Genomic DNA, 16951 nt, shown 5'->3' with positions numbered 1-16951 from the left:
ATGGGAGAGGACAGTTGGTTGGTATATTAAGACGTTAGTGATGTAGCTGGGGACAGAGTTGTGTACTTAAAGTGTTACTAAACCCAGACCCTGCATTCACTTTATCTGGTCTCCCACAGTACACAGAGCATGGAAGTGCAATTATTTTAGTAAATATAAAAACTGCTAAATACCTTTTCTCATCAGCAGTTAAAGTGGAGCTCCACCCAAAAGAGGAAGTTCCGCTTTAATTAGACAAGTACCCGCTCCCACTTCTGGTCCGATCACCTAGGAAGTGTCCTCACTCCCTGTAGTCTTTTGGGACACGTGACAGGTCCCAGAAGACTACAGGACCACTCATGAAGTGCAGCGCTACTCGCGCATGCGCAGTGGGTACCCGGATGTGATAGCTTGCCCACACTGAAGATGCCGGCCCCCTGAAATACAGGACAGCCGGTGAAACAGGCTGCGGGGGCACATCGTGGGACCGAGGGACAGGTAAGTGGCTGTTTTTTAAAAGTCAGCAGCGACAGTTTTTGTGGCTGCTGACTTTTAGTTTTTGACAGCATGAGTGGAACTCTGCTTTAAGGGCTCGTTCACACTTGACTGTTTTTCCAACTCTTGCCAAACATCCCTATAGCGTTTAGCAAACGTTGGTCTGGCATTTGCGGAGCATTAAAAACACTCCGCAAACGCCGCATGCGCGGTTCAGCGGTGGTTGCTAGGCGTTTACCGAGCGTTAAAAACGCCCCACAAACTCCTATAATGAAGTTTGAATGGTGTTAACGCTCCGCAAACGCCCCGCAACTGCGTCAAAAACGCCAGCTGGGCGTTTGCGGAGAGGCACCATAGACTAGAATAGGAGGCTTCAACTCCTCCTGACTCGACCAGAGGCGTCCATTTTGCCGCGACACTAACGCTCCCGTTTGAACAGCACTATTTGCTGCAATGTGCAGAATTTTCCCAGGCGTTTGGGAAACGGTAAAAACGCTTCCCAATTGCCTGTCTGTCACTTGCTAACAAGGCTAGTGTGAACGTAGCCTAAGAGTTATCAGTGTCCAGCGGAGCACTGGTAAAGCTTGTAGGAAGAGTTTTCATTCTGGTCTAGGAGGATGTAGAACCGCTGACCTCTGTCTGGGCAGTGCCAATTGGCCTTGTGATGATCACATGCACTCTCCAAAGAGAAAAAAAAACAACACCTCTCTAGCAATACACACCAAACTGAGCATGTGCAGAGTGACTCCACATGATATGTCTTATCAGGAGATAAGGGGGGGGAAACTGAAAGAAAGGGAGGGTCAGAGAAGTCAGGATCAAACAGCGTTTTTACACTATGCCGAGGATTAGGTTCTACAGTGAACATAACAAGCATACTTTACTGCGTAAATAGACTGATTTTACTGTTGTGGGTTTAGTGACACTTTAAATTAATCCAATATATCATCATGCTAATATATTTAGCAACCTGCTTAGTGGGACTGAAGACTCTGGTTTTATGATTCTGTGCTGTACAACCTTCACAACTTTATTACTGTGACCCCACTAGGGAGATTCCCCACCCCTCTATTTGTTCTGTTTACTGTTATCATTGAAAGTGAAAGCAAAAGAAAATCCCACATTTTGGACTGTCTAATGCAAAGTAAGAGGGGAAATCTTCAAATGGGGACACTAGTTCGAATGACCTGGGGGTGCCCAAGGATTCCCTTAATTTGATGGGTTTTTCTGTCTCCTTTTTGCCTATAGTTCTACTTTAACCGGTTCCGCACCACCCAATCAGAGAAACGGGAGGCACGTGCGTGCAAAATCACGTATAACGTGATTTTGCAGTTCCAGGTAGAGGGCGAGCATGCGTGTGCCCTACCCGCGCTGCCATTCGCTACCTTGGCTGTCAATCACCGGATGTCAGAGGGGAATCACTGGCCAGGACCTGGTGATTGACAACTGAGGCTGCGAATGGCAGCGCAGGTAGAGCGTGCGCGCTTGACCTCTACTCGGAACTGCAAAATCACAATAGGGGGAAAGAACTGTGGGGAATGGGAGACCTGTGTATAAACAACACAGATCTCTCCCCTGTCAGCTCCTGCACAGTGCTTTGTATGCTCTGCATAGCAAAGCCATGCAAAGCGGTGCACTTACAGTGAAACACAGCACACTTAGTAAAACAGCACAGTTAACCCTTTGATCTTCCCAGTACCATTAGTACAGAGTCAGTGCTTTTTATTAGCACTGATCACTGTACACTGTATAGGTGTCACTGGGGTGTCTGTGACACCAAGTCAGTCCCCCCCAGTGTCACGATGCCCATAGCAGTCCCGCTATAAGTCGCTGATTACTAGTAAAAAAAAAATAAATATATAATCACCATTTGTAAACGCTAGAAACGTAAACCAATTAATTTACACTTATTGGGATTTTTTTTTTAGCAAAGACATGTAGCAGAATACATTTTGGCCTAAATTTATGATGAAATTTAATTTTTTTTTTAATTTTTTACTGGACATGTTTAAATAGCAAGAAGTCAAAAATATAGTTTTTTTTCTCAAAGTTGTCGGTCTTTTTTTGTTTATAGCACAAGAAATAAAAATGCACAGGCGATCAAAAACCACCAAAAGAAAGCTCTATTTGTGGTAAAAAAAGAACATAAATTTAATTTGGGTTAAGTGTTGCATGACCGTGCAATTGTCAGTTAAAATAATGCAGCGCTGTATCGTAAAAAAATGGCCTGGTCAGGAAGGGGGGGGGGGGTAACTCCTCAGGAGGGCTAGTAGCTAAAGTGGTTCTAAAGGCTCAAGGTTTTTTCAAGGTTGAGCTTAAGGTCACAAACTGATTGCCAGACATTGTCCTTCAGGATTTTTAGGTGGAGCAAAGAATTCATGATTCCAACATTATGGCAAGTCATCCAGGTCATGAAGCTGCAAAACAGCCACAGACCATCACACTACCACCACCATATTTGAATGTTGATATGATGTTCTTTTTATGAAATGCTGTGTTAGTTTCACACCAGATGTAACGGGATGCACACCTTCCAAAAAGTTCAACTTTTGTTTCATCAGTCCACAGAATATTTCCTCTAAAGTCTTGGGAATAATCAAGATTTTTTTTTTTCTTCAAAATGTAAGACGACCCTTTGAGTTCTTTTGGTCAGCAGTGACTTTTGCCTTGGAACTCTCCCATGGATGCCATTTTTGCCCAGTCTCTCTCTTATTGAATTATGAACACTGAGGCAAGTGAGGCCTGCATTTCTTTAGATGTTGTTCTGGGTTCTTTTATGACCTCCTGGACGAGTCATCCTTGTGCTCTTGGAGTGATTTTAGTAGGTCGGCTACTCCTGGGAAGGTTCACCACTGTTCCAAGTTTTCTCCATTCGTAGATAATGGCTCTCAAAGTGGTTAGCTGGAGTCCCAAAGCATTACAAATGGCTAACCCTTTCCAGACTGATACATATCAATTACTTTGTTTCTCAACTGTTTTTGAATTTCTTTAGATCACTGCATGATGTTTTGCTTTTTCTGATCATCCAACATGCTTCACTTTGTCAGACAGCTTCTATTTAAGTGATTTCTTAATTCAACTGGTCTGGCAAATTAAATTTAATTCAGATTTCCAAAAAATGTGCTTAATCACAGTCCATTCGTGATTTAGCAACTGGGGGGTCAATTAATTTTTTCACATAGGGCTAGGTAGGTTCAGGTTTTCCCTTAATAAATGAAATCAGCATTTAGAAACTGTATTTTGTATTTACTCAGGGTTATCTTTGTGTAATATTAAAATTTGTTTGATGATCTGAATCATTTAAGGCAAATACTTTTTCACAGCACTGTATGACAGTTCAATTGTTTGTCCCAAACCTGTCAACAGTTTGGTCCGAACGTGGGGAACAATGTAAAAGTCATGTTAAAAAAGAAGTGAATGCATATACTCAATACAACTTTTTTTCATGACAGCAGCCCTTTAACGCGTTCTGTTAACGTTCTTTTAGACCCCTTGCACAAAGACGTAATAATTTGTTGATGTTTATACACAGGATCTTGCTGGCAGAAAGTTATGTTCCATAAAGACCTTGCATACACACTCATACAGGCACCAGGGTGGTCAACTGTCCATAAATTTACAGTTTATAAATATCAGCTGTTTACAAACTGTCCCTAAATGTTTCTTACGGACAGGAGTCACCTGTAAAAAAATATGGTCAGGCCAACTTTGGAACTGTGCTTGCGCAGTTCTGAAGCCGGCAGGGCTCGGATGGGGGGTGGCCGCTCAATGATGTCATGGGGCCACTTGTCGCCTTTTATGAATTCTAGCAGGGCCAACCGGGGAGTTGGGACTGAAGAGGACTGGTGTGGTGGAGGAGAAGAAGACATAGTGCAGAGCAGACTAGAGTGGTGATAACTGAAAGCAGAGGAGAACCAGACTTTTATGTCACCGCTCTGCTCCAGTCTCCTCACTCAGTTATCACCGCTCTGCTCCAGTCTCCTCACTCCGCTGTCACTGCTCTGCTCCAGTCTCCTCACTCCGTTGTCACCGCTCTGCTCCAGTCTCATCTACCACTGACACCACAGGAGTTCCATCACACACGTTCAGGGATCGCTGCGTTTCTCACACTGCATATGTGACTAAATGGTAAAACAGAGATGCAATGTAGATATAAAGATATATATGATGAAAGCCATATATTTTCCATTAGATGGCACTCACCAGTTTCCAAATTGTAGAATGGCACTTACTGACAAGGAAAGTCACTCTATGCCAGCCTTTCCCAGCCAGGGTTCCTCCAGAGGTTACTATGGGGTTCTGCAATGAGCAATCTCTGTCTCTCAGATAGGTAACCACTGACACCAATGATCTTTGGGATATCTGGGGGAGCATTTTTTTCTACTGACCACCAACATAAAGCGCACTTTTCCACAGGCCATCAATGATCAATGTCCGCGGTTTCTTTTTGGTTGTTGTTATTAATTTTTCATTCGTTTGCTTTCATTATTATTACCAAAAAAAAATAAAAAATTGGCTTATATGAAAGCAAAGGATGTCAAACATGCTAAGTACACCACTTTTTTTATTTTTCTGATATCTCAACTAACACTTTAACCTACCACGACCTATAGATTTCCTAATTATTAGGAGGGGTTGCCCAAGATGTAAAAGTTATTATAAGGATTCCTCCATGTTAAAAGAGTTGAAAAAAGCTGCTTTATGCTGTCCATGACAATGAAGACAATTGTAACTGGTATGACACAGTGTGAAGGAAAGTGACATTTTACCACAGTGCAATACAATACCAGGCTGTATGGTGCAATGCAATGTCAGACTGTGTTTGCAGAATTACCATGACCACAGGATACAATGGAACAGAACTGAAACCAAAGCAATAAAACTCCTTCATTTTATCTTGTCTCCTTAAGATAACATTTTCACAAAGACAGAGTCCAACTACAACCCGATGCAGGAAAAAAATGAAAATGATCAAAAAAAAAAAAAAAAATCCTGAAAATGTTAAGCCAAATCCAAACTCAGTTTTGTGTACAGCTAAGACACTAGAAATCAACTCTTACGCACATACTTTTTACATCTAGAGCTCTTTTAGCCCACAGGATCAGAGTTTGTGATCTCACAATATGTTTTTGTTTACATTTCCCCAAGAAGTATTAAACCATGAGCAAAAGAGTTAATAGTGGACACTGCATTCCCCAGCCAGTCTGTTAGCATGGAGAAGAAAGGGGGGGGGGCGGTGGAGGAGCAGGGGATAACCTAGGCTACAAGGCTGTGTATTTCTTTTGATGTACACAGTATAGGGAGAAAACTATAGTCCCTTCATGTAAGGGTGGCTCCATAGGATGCTCCTAGAGAAAGGAGCCACCCTTAAACAGGAAATCCCTTGTAGCAATCATGGTCTGCTTCAGGGTTCATGTACACGGGACATTTGGAAAACTCTTCTGAACGATGGAAACTGACTGCTGGAAAACGTAGGTTAAAAAAAAGTCTGTTTAGCCATGTTTTCCTACCGCATTTATGTGCGCTTGGGTTTAGAAGTGTTTTTTTTTTAAGATAACCTCAGGAGACCTTCCAAAATGCCCAGAAAGCACTAAAAAAACACAGTAAAACATGAACTATTTCAGACATTTTGAGAGAAATCGAGAGAGCAGAAGCAGAGAGAGCAGTATGTGTTAACCTGTCTTTTCTGGTTGTATTCACTATGGATCCCATCATGAGCATAATGCGGCACATTCTACCATTTTTTTCCTCCAAGCAAAACCTGGAACTGACTGCGCTGGTGTACCGGTCCATTTGAATACATGAATAACACTTTGCATACATTTTTGATGATAAAAAAGGCTCTGCACAGCATCTAGACATGGAACAGTTAAAAAACGCTTCTAAACGCAAACACTTATACATGCGGTTAGCCACGTTTACAAGCGTTTGATGTTTGAAAAGCTGATAAAATCTACTCCTGAATGCAAGTTTGGCGCGTTCAAAAAAACGACTGTAAACTCAGCTGCCTGTAAATGACTGTAAACAAACGACATAGTGTACATGGACACATAGGAAAACATTAGGGAGCGTTCAGGGGCTGCTAAAAAAAAAAAACGCAGAAAAGCTTCTGAACGTCAGTTTATCAGCTGCAGTGTACATGAGCCCTAAAAAGGAACATAGACAAAGGATTAAAAGATAAAAAGCTGCATATTTAGTAATTAAATTAGCTGTTTAAAGGGTTTGGGAAAAAAGAGTTAATATCACTTTAAATGCACCAAAAATACACACAGTTGAATGCGACATTAAAGTGACATAAAAGACATACACATCTGTAACAAGGCAACATATAGTGTGAAGGGGGACTTTTACATCTACTTTAAAGAAGCCCTGTCACCACATTCTACCCTAACATCTAAACACAGGCTGGGAATCTGAATAATAAATACCCACACTAGCTCTCTCTTCTGCAATATGAGTCCTAAGCAATTTTCTGGCCCACTGGCATCGGCTACCCCTCCTCCTCCCCAGTACCTCCATAAATGCAGTGTTTATACTGCATATACAATAATCTTCCAGGATTGGCACTAAGATTGGGACACCACATGTGATTCACACAGGAATCACACAGGATTCAAACATCCAAAAACTAGCACCTATCCTGTATATATGTCCAGGGCTCAAAGTTGCAGCAAAAGAGAGAGCTACTTTAAATATATATAAGGCCCCTTTCACACGGGCGTTCTGTCTGTCCGTATTTATCCATCTATTGATGGGCAAAAAACCAACAGCAATTCATTTCCATGGACAAATAGATATAAACGGAAGATAATCCATTTACATCTACGTCTGTTCAGTTCCGTTTTTTTAATGAAATGTCCAAAGTCCACATCCATTGAAACAGAATGGAACGGATGCCGTTTGTTTACATTTGTTTATACAATTGTCACCTCTAAATTTCTGCAACAATGTAAAAAACAAAAAAAAAAACTGAGGCAAAAACAGACGTAAACTGAACAGAACGGATATAAACCAAACTCAAAACTGAAGTAAACTGGCATAAGCTGAACTGAAAACGGACGTAAAAAGTGATATAAATGGAATCTGTTTTTCTTTGTGAAAATGTGACTGAACAGATGACGCCCATGTGAAAGGGGCCTTACACATTGCTGACCTGTGTTAACATTTCAGGATATAATGTCTCTTTAACCCCTTGGTGACTGAAGGTAAAACAAATGGTAATACCTGAGTGCAATTTTGAAACTTTGACATACATTAGTAAAGATGTACATATCATCACAACGACGTATTGTATCCAGGTGGATTATACCTTGTTTTTTTTTTCAGGGCAAACTGGGCTTTCATTGGTGGTAAATGGTAATGAATATCTCCTGGGTTTTTTATTCTTTTGTTTTAATCAAAGCCAAACTAGCCCTAAAATAGTAAAAATAATTTTTTAAAACAATGTAGCTGTATATTTCTAGCTAATACCATAACTTACTACCAAAGATCAACCCAAAAGAAATGATCCAGCTCTTGACAATCTGTGCGATACCGCATACAGTACAAACGTTTTAGGCAGGGGTGAAAAAATACTGTAAGGGTCCTTTCACATTAGCCTTCCGTTTTTTTTTATTTCTTCAGTTCAGTCACGTTTTTTTCAAAGAAAAAAACGGATGAGTTTACATCTGTTTTATCGTCCGTTGACATCCGTTTTTTTGCGGAAGAAAAATAGGGTTTTCTTCCATTCAAAAAAAACGGATGTTAACGGACATTAACGGATGTAAAAAGATGTTCATCTGTTTATATCCGCAAATCCATAGAAATACATGGGGGGGGGGTCCGTTTTACATCCGTAAACGGACAGATGAAAAACGGACGTACAGAACGCCGGTGTGAAAGGGCCCTTAAAGAAGAATGCTTTCAAAAATAGAAGTGTTAATAGTTTATTTTTATCAGTTAACAAAATGGAAAGTAAATGAACAGAAGATAAATTCAAATCACATGCCAAGTCACACCCTATTGTCCACAATTGGAGCGGTCATATCGGTGTGGTTCCGACTTTTCAAAAGTAGTACATGCACTACTTTTGGTGCGATTTGCATAGACATCTGTATCAGATGTCTTGCAAATCGCACCTGAAATGGGCATGTCCCCCGACTTTGAAATTGTATGACTTCACTGTAAGTCGCACAATTAAAAAGTCGGGCTTGATGTGAACGGGGGGGGGACAAAACATCTTTGAGAACTAACTACAGATCTTTTATGGATGTAGGCTGCCTCATATCCTTCTGTCTCATCATGTCATCTCAGACAGACTCCATGATGTTGAGATCAAGGCTCTGTGGGGGCCAAACCATCACTTCCTGGACTCCTTGTTTTTCCTTACACTGAAGAAAGCTCTTAATAGCAGTCTCAGTGATCACTATATTTTGACAGTGGGAAAAACTCCCACTGTCAGAATACAGTAGCACAGCAGGAGGGATTCTCTCATCAACAATGACTTTGTTGATGAGGAATCAAGCAATTTTCTTTCCTTCAACCCGTGGCTGGAGGATAGAAAATTGCATAATGTATGGCCAGCCTCAATGGGGTCTAAGAACTGATTCAAACATGCGTTGCGAATTGCGGGCTCAGGTTTCACAGATAATTGATACAGAATTTGTGCAGTGGTTCGGGTCAGGTTTACATCAGGTTTAGATTTGGTTCAGGTCAGGAGTTTATCCTGTTCACACATATGTGGTTTAGAAACGGTTCCCATAGACGCCAATAGCGTACTCTGGACCGCACTACTCAGAAAACATACAGGACTCGTTTTCAATCCGTATTAAAGTTTGGAAGTAGATGCTCCCAACACAGGGTGGTTACTGTGAGGACACAGTAAAAGCTCCAAAGTGCTTCATCCTATTATTAACTATTGCAAGTAAAGAAAACAAAATACGGACTTTATAGGCACTACAACAATGACATTGTCATTGACAATGAATTATTGTAGTGCCTATATAGTCCATAAGCTTTTTTTCTTCACTTGCAATCTTTTTCAATTTGCACCGCCAGTGCACTGGACATATGTGAACAGGCACCATAGACAGCAATGTTATTTCACATATCATGCGGATTGGATGCAGTTCAATCCACATCCAATTCACATATATGTGAACTGGCACTAAAGCTGATTCCAAAGTGGCAGTTCACCCCTACAGGCAATTCACCAGTGGCAGGATTGCTAAAAAAAAAAAAAAAAAAAAAAAAAGAAGCTGCCTGTGTTTTCCTATGGGACCGCTCCCTCTGTGGCCAGATACAGCGAGATGTCACTCAGTCGCTGCTGAATATTGCTAGCTAGTGATGTGAGCTGCATCTTGCTGCTGCTGCAGCTACAAGGGGAGCGACTCCACAGGAACACGGTCCTGACGTTGACGATTTTTACAAAATTGTACGCGGCAGTCGGCCATCTCACATCAGTCCAAGACCCCCCTCACACCAAGTGTTTTGCGCTAATGCAGATTATTATTATACAGGATTTATATAGTGCCAACAGTTTGCTCTGCGCTTTACAATTTCTGCCGCCTTCATCAAAGGAATACCTGGTGATCCTACCAAGAAGGTCCCCTATATATACACAGAGTAAGGCCCCCCCCCCGTATGTACACAGGCCCCCCGTGCGCACACAGAATACGGCCCCCCGTGCGCACACAGAGTACGGCCCCCCCGTGCGCACACAGAGTACGCCCCCCCCCCCCCCGTGCGCACACAGAGTAAGGCCTCCCGTGCGCACACAGAGTAAGGCCCCCCCGTGCGCACACAGAGTAAGGCCCCCCCGTGCGCACACAGAGTAAGGCCCCCCCCGTGCGCACACAGAGTAAGGCCCCCCCCGTGCGCACACAGAGTAAGGCCCCCCCGTGCGCACACAGAGTAAGGCCCCCAGCCTGTTTACATGTGGTGACAGGGTCCCTTTAAAGGAAGAGTATGCCATGCAGCAAGCTGGAACCCACACACTGACCCCCCCCATCTCACCAATTGCAGCACATACTCCCCTCCTGTATACAAGGTGTCACAGGCTCCAGCTGACCAGCACTCTGTTACTGATGTGTACTCAGCATTCAGGTGTCCATGTCGCTCTCTTACCGCTTGCAGTACAATTCCCTGCTGTCTTCTTCTTTCTGTCAGCAGGCCCCTGACAGGCCCAGGGGTTTCCCTGCTACACTGAGGAACTAGCGAAGGGGGGGGCGGGGGTTGGAGCTGAGGGCTCCTCCGCCGCACCCACCACAACACAAAGGGGAGGGCACAGCGAATACACAGGGGCAGCAGCTCTGATGACGTTACATTCCTGGCTAGGCGACTGAATGGGCAGAAGTGCGGTGCGGCAGTCGCGCTTAGATGACGTCGCGGCACGGCATTGGAGGAAGTGCTTAGAGCTGCGGCATGGCTTCGGTGGTACTGAGTGATGCGGAGAAGGTGTACGTTGTGCACGGGGTACAGGTACGACCTGAGGGGAAGGGGGCTGCTGAGCTCACACTTTAATGAAAGATCAGTAATTGCTGCTTCGCTGATTGTTACAGGAACTCTGTAGTGGAGAAATACGGAGCAGCCATTACTGGCCTTTTTCTGAGAATACCAATCTCCTGGCTGTCTCTAGCTTTAGCACTCAGTCACTGGCCTGGAGCGAGCAGGAAAAATAGAACTGTTCGCCTACTTGTTCTGGGCTGTGACATGCAAAGTGCTGGAGTCAGTGGATCAGCATGACGGCCAGAAAGACAGCATTTTAGAAAACCTGAGGACTGGCAGCCTGCATATCCTCCCTCAGTACAGGTTCTTTAACCACTGCAATACCGGACACTTTCACTCCCTTACTGCCTTGGCCATTTCAGCGTGTTTGCATTTTGAATGACAATTACTCAGTTCACATCTATGCAGGTTGTGTGATTTCACAGTGCATTGTGTGTTTTTGATGCGTTTTTGTCTTTTTTTTGCCAATAGGAAAGTATTGCCTTTGGTGCGACTTGGATGTTACTCTGGATGTGTGTGACTTTGATGTGACTTTACACTCTCTAGTACTCCAGTAGCATCAAAGTCACACCCAAAGTCCAAAAAAAAAAAAAGGATAAAAAAACGCAACACTCACTCTGGTACGGGTCCATTGAAGTCTGTTACACGCAAAACACAATCTACTGCAGGAAAAAAGTCGCTGAACCTTTCCAAAAAAACACACAGACTCAAAATGCACAGATGTGAACTAGATCCTTAGGAAATTGTTAAATTATTATTATACAGGATTTATATAGCGCCAACAGTTTGCGCAGTGTTTTACAATATAAGGGAGACAATACAATTACAATACATTTCAGTACAGAACGAATAGGAGGGCCCTGCTCATGGAGCCTACAATCTAAAGGAAGGGGGAGGTGATAGCTGCGGGGGATGATCTGGTGGAGGTGGTTCAAGTACAGTTCTTAGGTAGAGGTGGGGTAGGCTTCCCTGAATAAGTACGTTTTCAAAGATAGGGCAGACAGGGTGGGGGCTGACCGGACATACTGGGGCAGGGAGTTCCAGAGGATGGGGGAGGCTCTGGAGAAGTCATGGAGGCGAGTGTGGGAGGAGGTGACAAGGGAGCTAGAGAGAAAGATGTCTTGGGAGGAGCGGAGCGGACGATATCTGTGGATGAGGTTGATGATGTAGCTAGGGGCAGTGTTGTGGATGGCTTTGTATGCTGTGATTAGTATTTTGAATTTTATACGTTGGGTTAGTGGAAGCCAATGAAGACATTGGCAGCAGTCGCTGATCTGTTGGTAAGGCGTAGCAGCAGCATTCATAATAGACGGAAGGGGGGATAGCCTGTGTAACGGTAGACCAGTGAGGAGGGAGTTGCAGTAATCAAGGCGGGATATAACCAAGGCGTGGATAAGTTGTTTTGTGGTGTCATTGGTCAGAAAGGGGCAGATTTTAGAAATGTTCCGGAGGTTGAGGCGGCATTATTTAGCCAGTGAGTGGATGTGGAGCACAAAGGAGAGGTCAGAGTCTAGGATTACGACTAGCACCCTGGCATGAGGGGAAGAATCAATGGTTGTACCGTTGATCTTAAGGGTAAAGTTGTGAGTGGCGGATCGAGGAGGAAATATTACAAGCTCGGTTTTGGAAAGATTGAGTTTAAGGTAGTGATGTCACATTCATGCAGATATGTCGCTTAGTAGATTTGTGATACGTGAGGGGTTTGAGCTGGGGAGTGGAGAGATAGATCTGGGTGTCATCAGCATAGAGGTGGTATGGGAGGTTAAAAATTGGCCCGGTGAGGAGGTGTAGAGGGAGAAAAGAAGGGGCCCAAGGGCCGAGCCTTGGGGTACCCTAATGGAAAGAGAGGAGCGGAGGAGGAGTTATTGTATGTGATGCTGAAAGTGTGCTGAGAAAGTTAAGAGGAGAACCAGGAGAGAGCAGAGTCACGGAGGCCAATGGAGTGGAGTTTACTGAGGAGGAGCGGGTGGTTGACTATGTCAAAGGCAGCAGAAAGGTCAAGGAGTATGGAGTAGTGGCCATTGGTTTTAGCAGTTAGTAGGTCATTAGTGAGTTTCAGTAGGGCAGTTCCAGTAGAATGTTGTGGGTGGAAGCCAGACTGTAGAGGATTGAGAAGGTTGTTATCGGTGAGGTAGCAGTTCATACAGTTGTGAACAAGACGCTCAAGAAGCTTGGAGGCAAACGAGAGCAGGGAGATGGGTCTTAAGTTATTCAAACAGGTGGGGTCCAGCGAGGGTTTTTTGAGAATGGGGGTAACCAGTGCATGTTTGAGTGGGGAGCGAAAGGTGCAATGGAGAGTGAGAGGTTGAAGATGTGGGTTACAGAGTTTAGGATAGGGCAGTGGGTTAGAGAGTTTAGGATGGAGCAGGAAGGAGGCTGCAATAATCGTGAGGGGACAGGGTCCAGGGGACAGGTGGTGAAGTGAGCCTTCGAAAGGAGTTCGGTAACTTCCTCAGTGGTAACAGGGTTGAAGGAGGAGAGTGTTGAGTTTGGTGTTGGGCCTGGTATTTTGGTTGGAGGAAGAAGCTTGACACTGGAGATCTCATCACGAATTGTGTTCTTGAAATGACTGGCAATCTCCTGGGCAGTAAGTAAGTAGGTGGGCAGAGGCAGTGGGGGATGGAGTAAAGAATTAAGGGTAGAAAAGAGTTAGGGGTGTGGAAATTTTTGAAAAAACTACTTGTACAGTGACTAAATCGGGGCCCCAATCTACTTGTTCCTCATGACAATCTACATGTCCAGATTAAAAAAAAAAAAAAAATTTTAACTAAAACTGTATTTAAATGGGAGGTGATATTAGGAATGTCTGGGGATTTTAAAAACAAAAGTGGCTTTATGGCGACTTGAACGTGTAATATCTTTAACATTGCACTGTTTATCTCCTCCTCCCCCCTGCCTGTCTCCAGCAGCACCCCCGGGAACTAGCAGGGAGGAGAGAGACCTTTCAGTGTGATGAACACCGATTGGCTGCTCGTCAGGAAAGGGTGGGTCAGGGCTTATCCTTTATTCCTTTCACTGCCAGAGCTGTTTGTGTGTTTTTTGCACAAGTTTAAAAAATAATTTTAGGCCTGAAGATTACATTAAAGCCCCTAACATTATATATTTTCTGAAAGCAGAGACTCTAGAGAATGAAATAGTGGTAGTTCCAATTTTTTATGTCGCATGATTTTACCGCACAATTTTAGTAAAAAATACAAGTAAGTTAATTTTAGGGCACAAAAGCAATAAATTACCCTATTTTTTTGTAAAATATAAAAGACGAGGTTGCACCAAGTGAATAGATATCCAACTTGTCTAACCTTAAATTTGCGTGCGCTCATGAAATGGCAACAAACTTCAGTACCCTATATTTTCTGTAGGCAAAGCTTTTAAAACTCCCTATAGGTCATCAGTTTAGCGTTACAGAGGAGGTCTGGTGCTAGAATTATTGCTCTAATTCTGGCGTGCGTGGCGATATGCGACTTGTGTATCGCAATTGACGGTTTCATGCTTTTACATTTGTATGTGCGTATATGTGGGGGTGGGGGATGGTATGTGCTTGGGTGTAACTTTTCATTTTTTACAATAAAAAAAAATTTTTTTTTTTCATCACATAGGGGACAAAGGACACTGATGTCCCCTCTGAGGAATGCCGCGTACTGTCTCTCCTCTCCTCACAGGCTGTCAGCATGAGGAGAGGACTGCCGATAGCTGGCATTTCCTTGTTTACAAACGATTAGCTGTGTTTGGACACAGCTGATCACATGAAAAAGCCGACGTTTCGGTTGGTGATCTGCTGTGTCCCAGGGACACGGGGCACCACTGATCGCCGCCCGCCTCTGGGGGTGCGCATGTGCAGTTAGAGTGGGAGGACGTCATAGGGTTTATTTACTAAAGCTGGAGAGTCCAAAATCAGACTCCCTTCTGCATAGAAACCAATCAGCTTCCAGGTTTCATTGCCAAAGATTCATTGAACAAGCTGAGGTTAGAAGCTGATTGGTTTCTATGCAGAAGGGAGTCTGATTTTGGACTCTCCAGCTTTAGTAAATAAACCCCCATATGTCGTCCTCCCAAAATGAGAGAATTGCCGCCTGTCTGTCATTTCCTTATATGACAGGTGGGAGGCGGTTAACAAGTTATTTCTCACACACTGCATAGGCATACTTGCAATTACACCCCAAAACAAATTCTGCTACTTCTCTCAAGTAAGGGGATACCACATGTGTCAGATCTTTTTCACAGCCTAGCCACATAGAGGGGCCCAAAATCCAAGAAGCACCTTTGGGCTTTCAAGGAGCTTAAATTATGCGTGTAATTTCCTGACTGCCTATCACAATTTTAAAGGCGCTGGAGCACCAGGACATTGAAAACACCCACAAAATTACCACAATTTGGAAAGGAAAACCCCAGTGTATTTTCTGTGAGGCATAATGAATGTTGTCTTTTTTTGCCACAAGCTTTTTGAAAAATGTGGAAAGAAAACGAAAACGTTTATAGAATATAATAAACCACTCATATGCCACATTCATAAATATCAGATATATACCATGAACAAAATGTTGGACTTTACTGGCATTGAAAGGGCAACACACATGTATATATAAAAGTACAAATTGTATTTTTTATACAAAAGAATCATAATACAATCCCTTTAAAAAAACAGGAATTGCTCAATATTGATACAAATATTTCCTACTACTGACTCGCTCTACCACATAATGAAGATGAACATATAAAAATTAGTTATATAGTAACCTCTGCTGAAGTCTATGGCAACCCACGGGTATACTGCACTTCACTTCACTGCTTCAGTGTGAAAGCACCCTAAAAGTTTGCTGATTGCTGCCCCACTTTGAATCTCTTGTAGTAGGATAAAAAAAGCAGGATAAAAAAAATTCTGAGCACCTTGTGAAGGATTAATGTCTTATGAGCTCTATATGACAGTATCTGTTCATATTGTCCAATAAGTGTTATTAAACCCAAAAGCAAACATTTTTTTATACCACAGCTTACCATTTCTTTGATGTGATAGCTGCACTAGTTTTCCTTTTTTTTTAGGCTTGCTTTTATTTTCATCTGGTGATCTTGCAAGTAAGTCTGTTGTTTCTCAACAAAGCAAGCTCTCCTACAAATGTACCAGTTAGAGTGTTGAGGCAAGCCATTTACCACTGACTGGGTGCTTATAATGATCAGCTTTTATTTATGTAAAACCTATCCCAAAAGAAAAAATGTTGCCATAACTGCAGTGTGAGCTGGAGTTTAGTTTCAGTTTGTTAGTATATCTAAATCTACTAGTACAGCCAACATTCCCCTCCCCCCAGACTGACAGTGCTGTTGCCACTGTGCTCCTTCTTCCAGAGTGGAGGCAATGTGAAAACAGAAGGGGGAAAGCCTAAAAAAAAAGAAAACTAATACAGCAACCACATCTAATGATTGGTAAGCTGAAATATATTACATTTTTGGTTTGGTGTTTATTGCCGTTTTAATGGCATCCTACATTCATGATAGAACACAAAAAAGAAATCACAGGCTGCTACACCATGCAAGCCTTAAAGCATTTGAAAAGTTCTTTCTATAGTACAGGTCCAAGCCAAATCAGCCTTGCAGTTCTACATAAGGAGAGGTCACAATGACAAAGGAGAAATTTCCCCCAAAACATCTCCTAGTAACGGAACCCGAATACTGTTTGTAGGTGTACGTGGACACTGTTGATGGATAACGAGCAATGAAGGCAGGACTTCAATGAGACTTGTGCTTCCCAGACATTGTTACTCTTGCTGATCGCTCAGTTCACCCCTAATGCTAGTGGCCAAGTACCCTAGAAGGCTAAATTCACACTTTGTGGGCTGGTTGCAGGTATCGCACCTGTTCCCCCAGCCAAATCACACTGTCTTTGTGAGACATTTATTCGGAATGGCACTCCCATGCATCTCAGCTCACAGCGCGGGTGTGGGAATCACAGAAAAAAACGCATGGTCAAAAAGACCATGTTTTTTTCCTGCTGCATGCACCT

The 16951-nt window shown here is 43.1% G+C and overlaps 2 protein-coding genes across 4 annotated transcripts in view; one reads left to right on the top strand and one right to left on the bottom strand.

Annotated features, from left to right (window-relative positions):
• The window catches only part of ZDHHC3 (zDHHC palmitoyltransferase 3), a 78351-nt gene extending 67540 nt beyond the window's left edge, over window positions 1-10811 (bottom strand). Inside the window, exon 1 of one of the 3 annotated variants that reach the window (XM_089687462.1) lies at window positions 10468-10811. In XM_089687462.1, coding sequence (XP_089543588.1) covers window positions 10468-10481 — 14 coding nt within the window. In that variant the 5' untranslated portion in view covers window positions 10482-10811. The remainder of the gene's footprint in view (window positions 1-10467) is intronic. The other 2 variants (XM_089687465.1, XM_089687476.1) reach the window with 2 other exon arrangements.
• EXOSC7 (exosome component 7) overlaps window positions 10776-16951 on the top strand; it is a 38640-nt gene continuing 32464 nt past the window's right edge. Inside the window, exon 1 of the mRNA XM_089687489.1 lies at window positions 10776-10932. Within this exon, the coding sequence (XP_089543615.1) occupies window positions 10876-10932 (57 nt within the window). The 5' untranslated portion in view covers window positions 10776-10875. The remainder of the gene's footprint in view (window positions 10933-16951) is intronic.

This window comes from Staurois parvus, unplaced genomic scaffold, assembly GCF_062004578.1.
Source record: "Staurois parvus isolate SC_StPar_1 unplaced genomic scaffold, SC_StPar_1.0 ptg000020l, whole genome shotgun sequence".
Taxonomy (NCBI): Eukaryota; Metazoa; Chordata; class Amphibia; order Anura; family Ranidae; genus Staurois; species Staurois parvus.
This window is presented reverse-complemented; position numbering and strand designations above follow the sequence as displayed.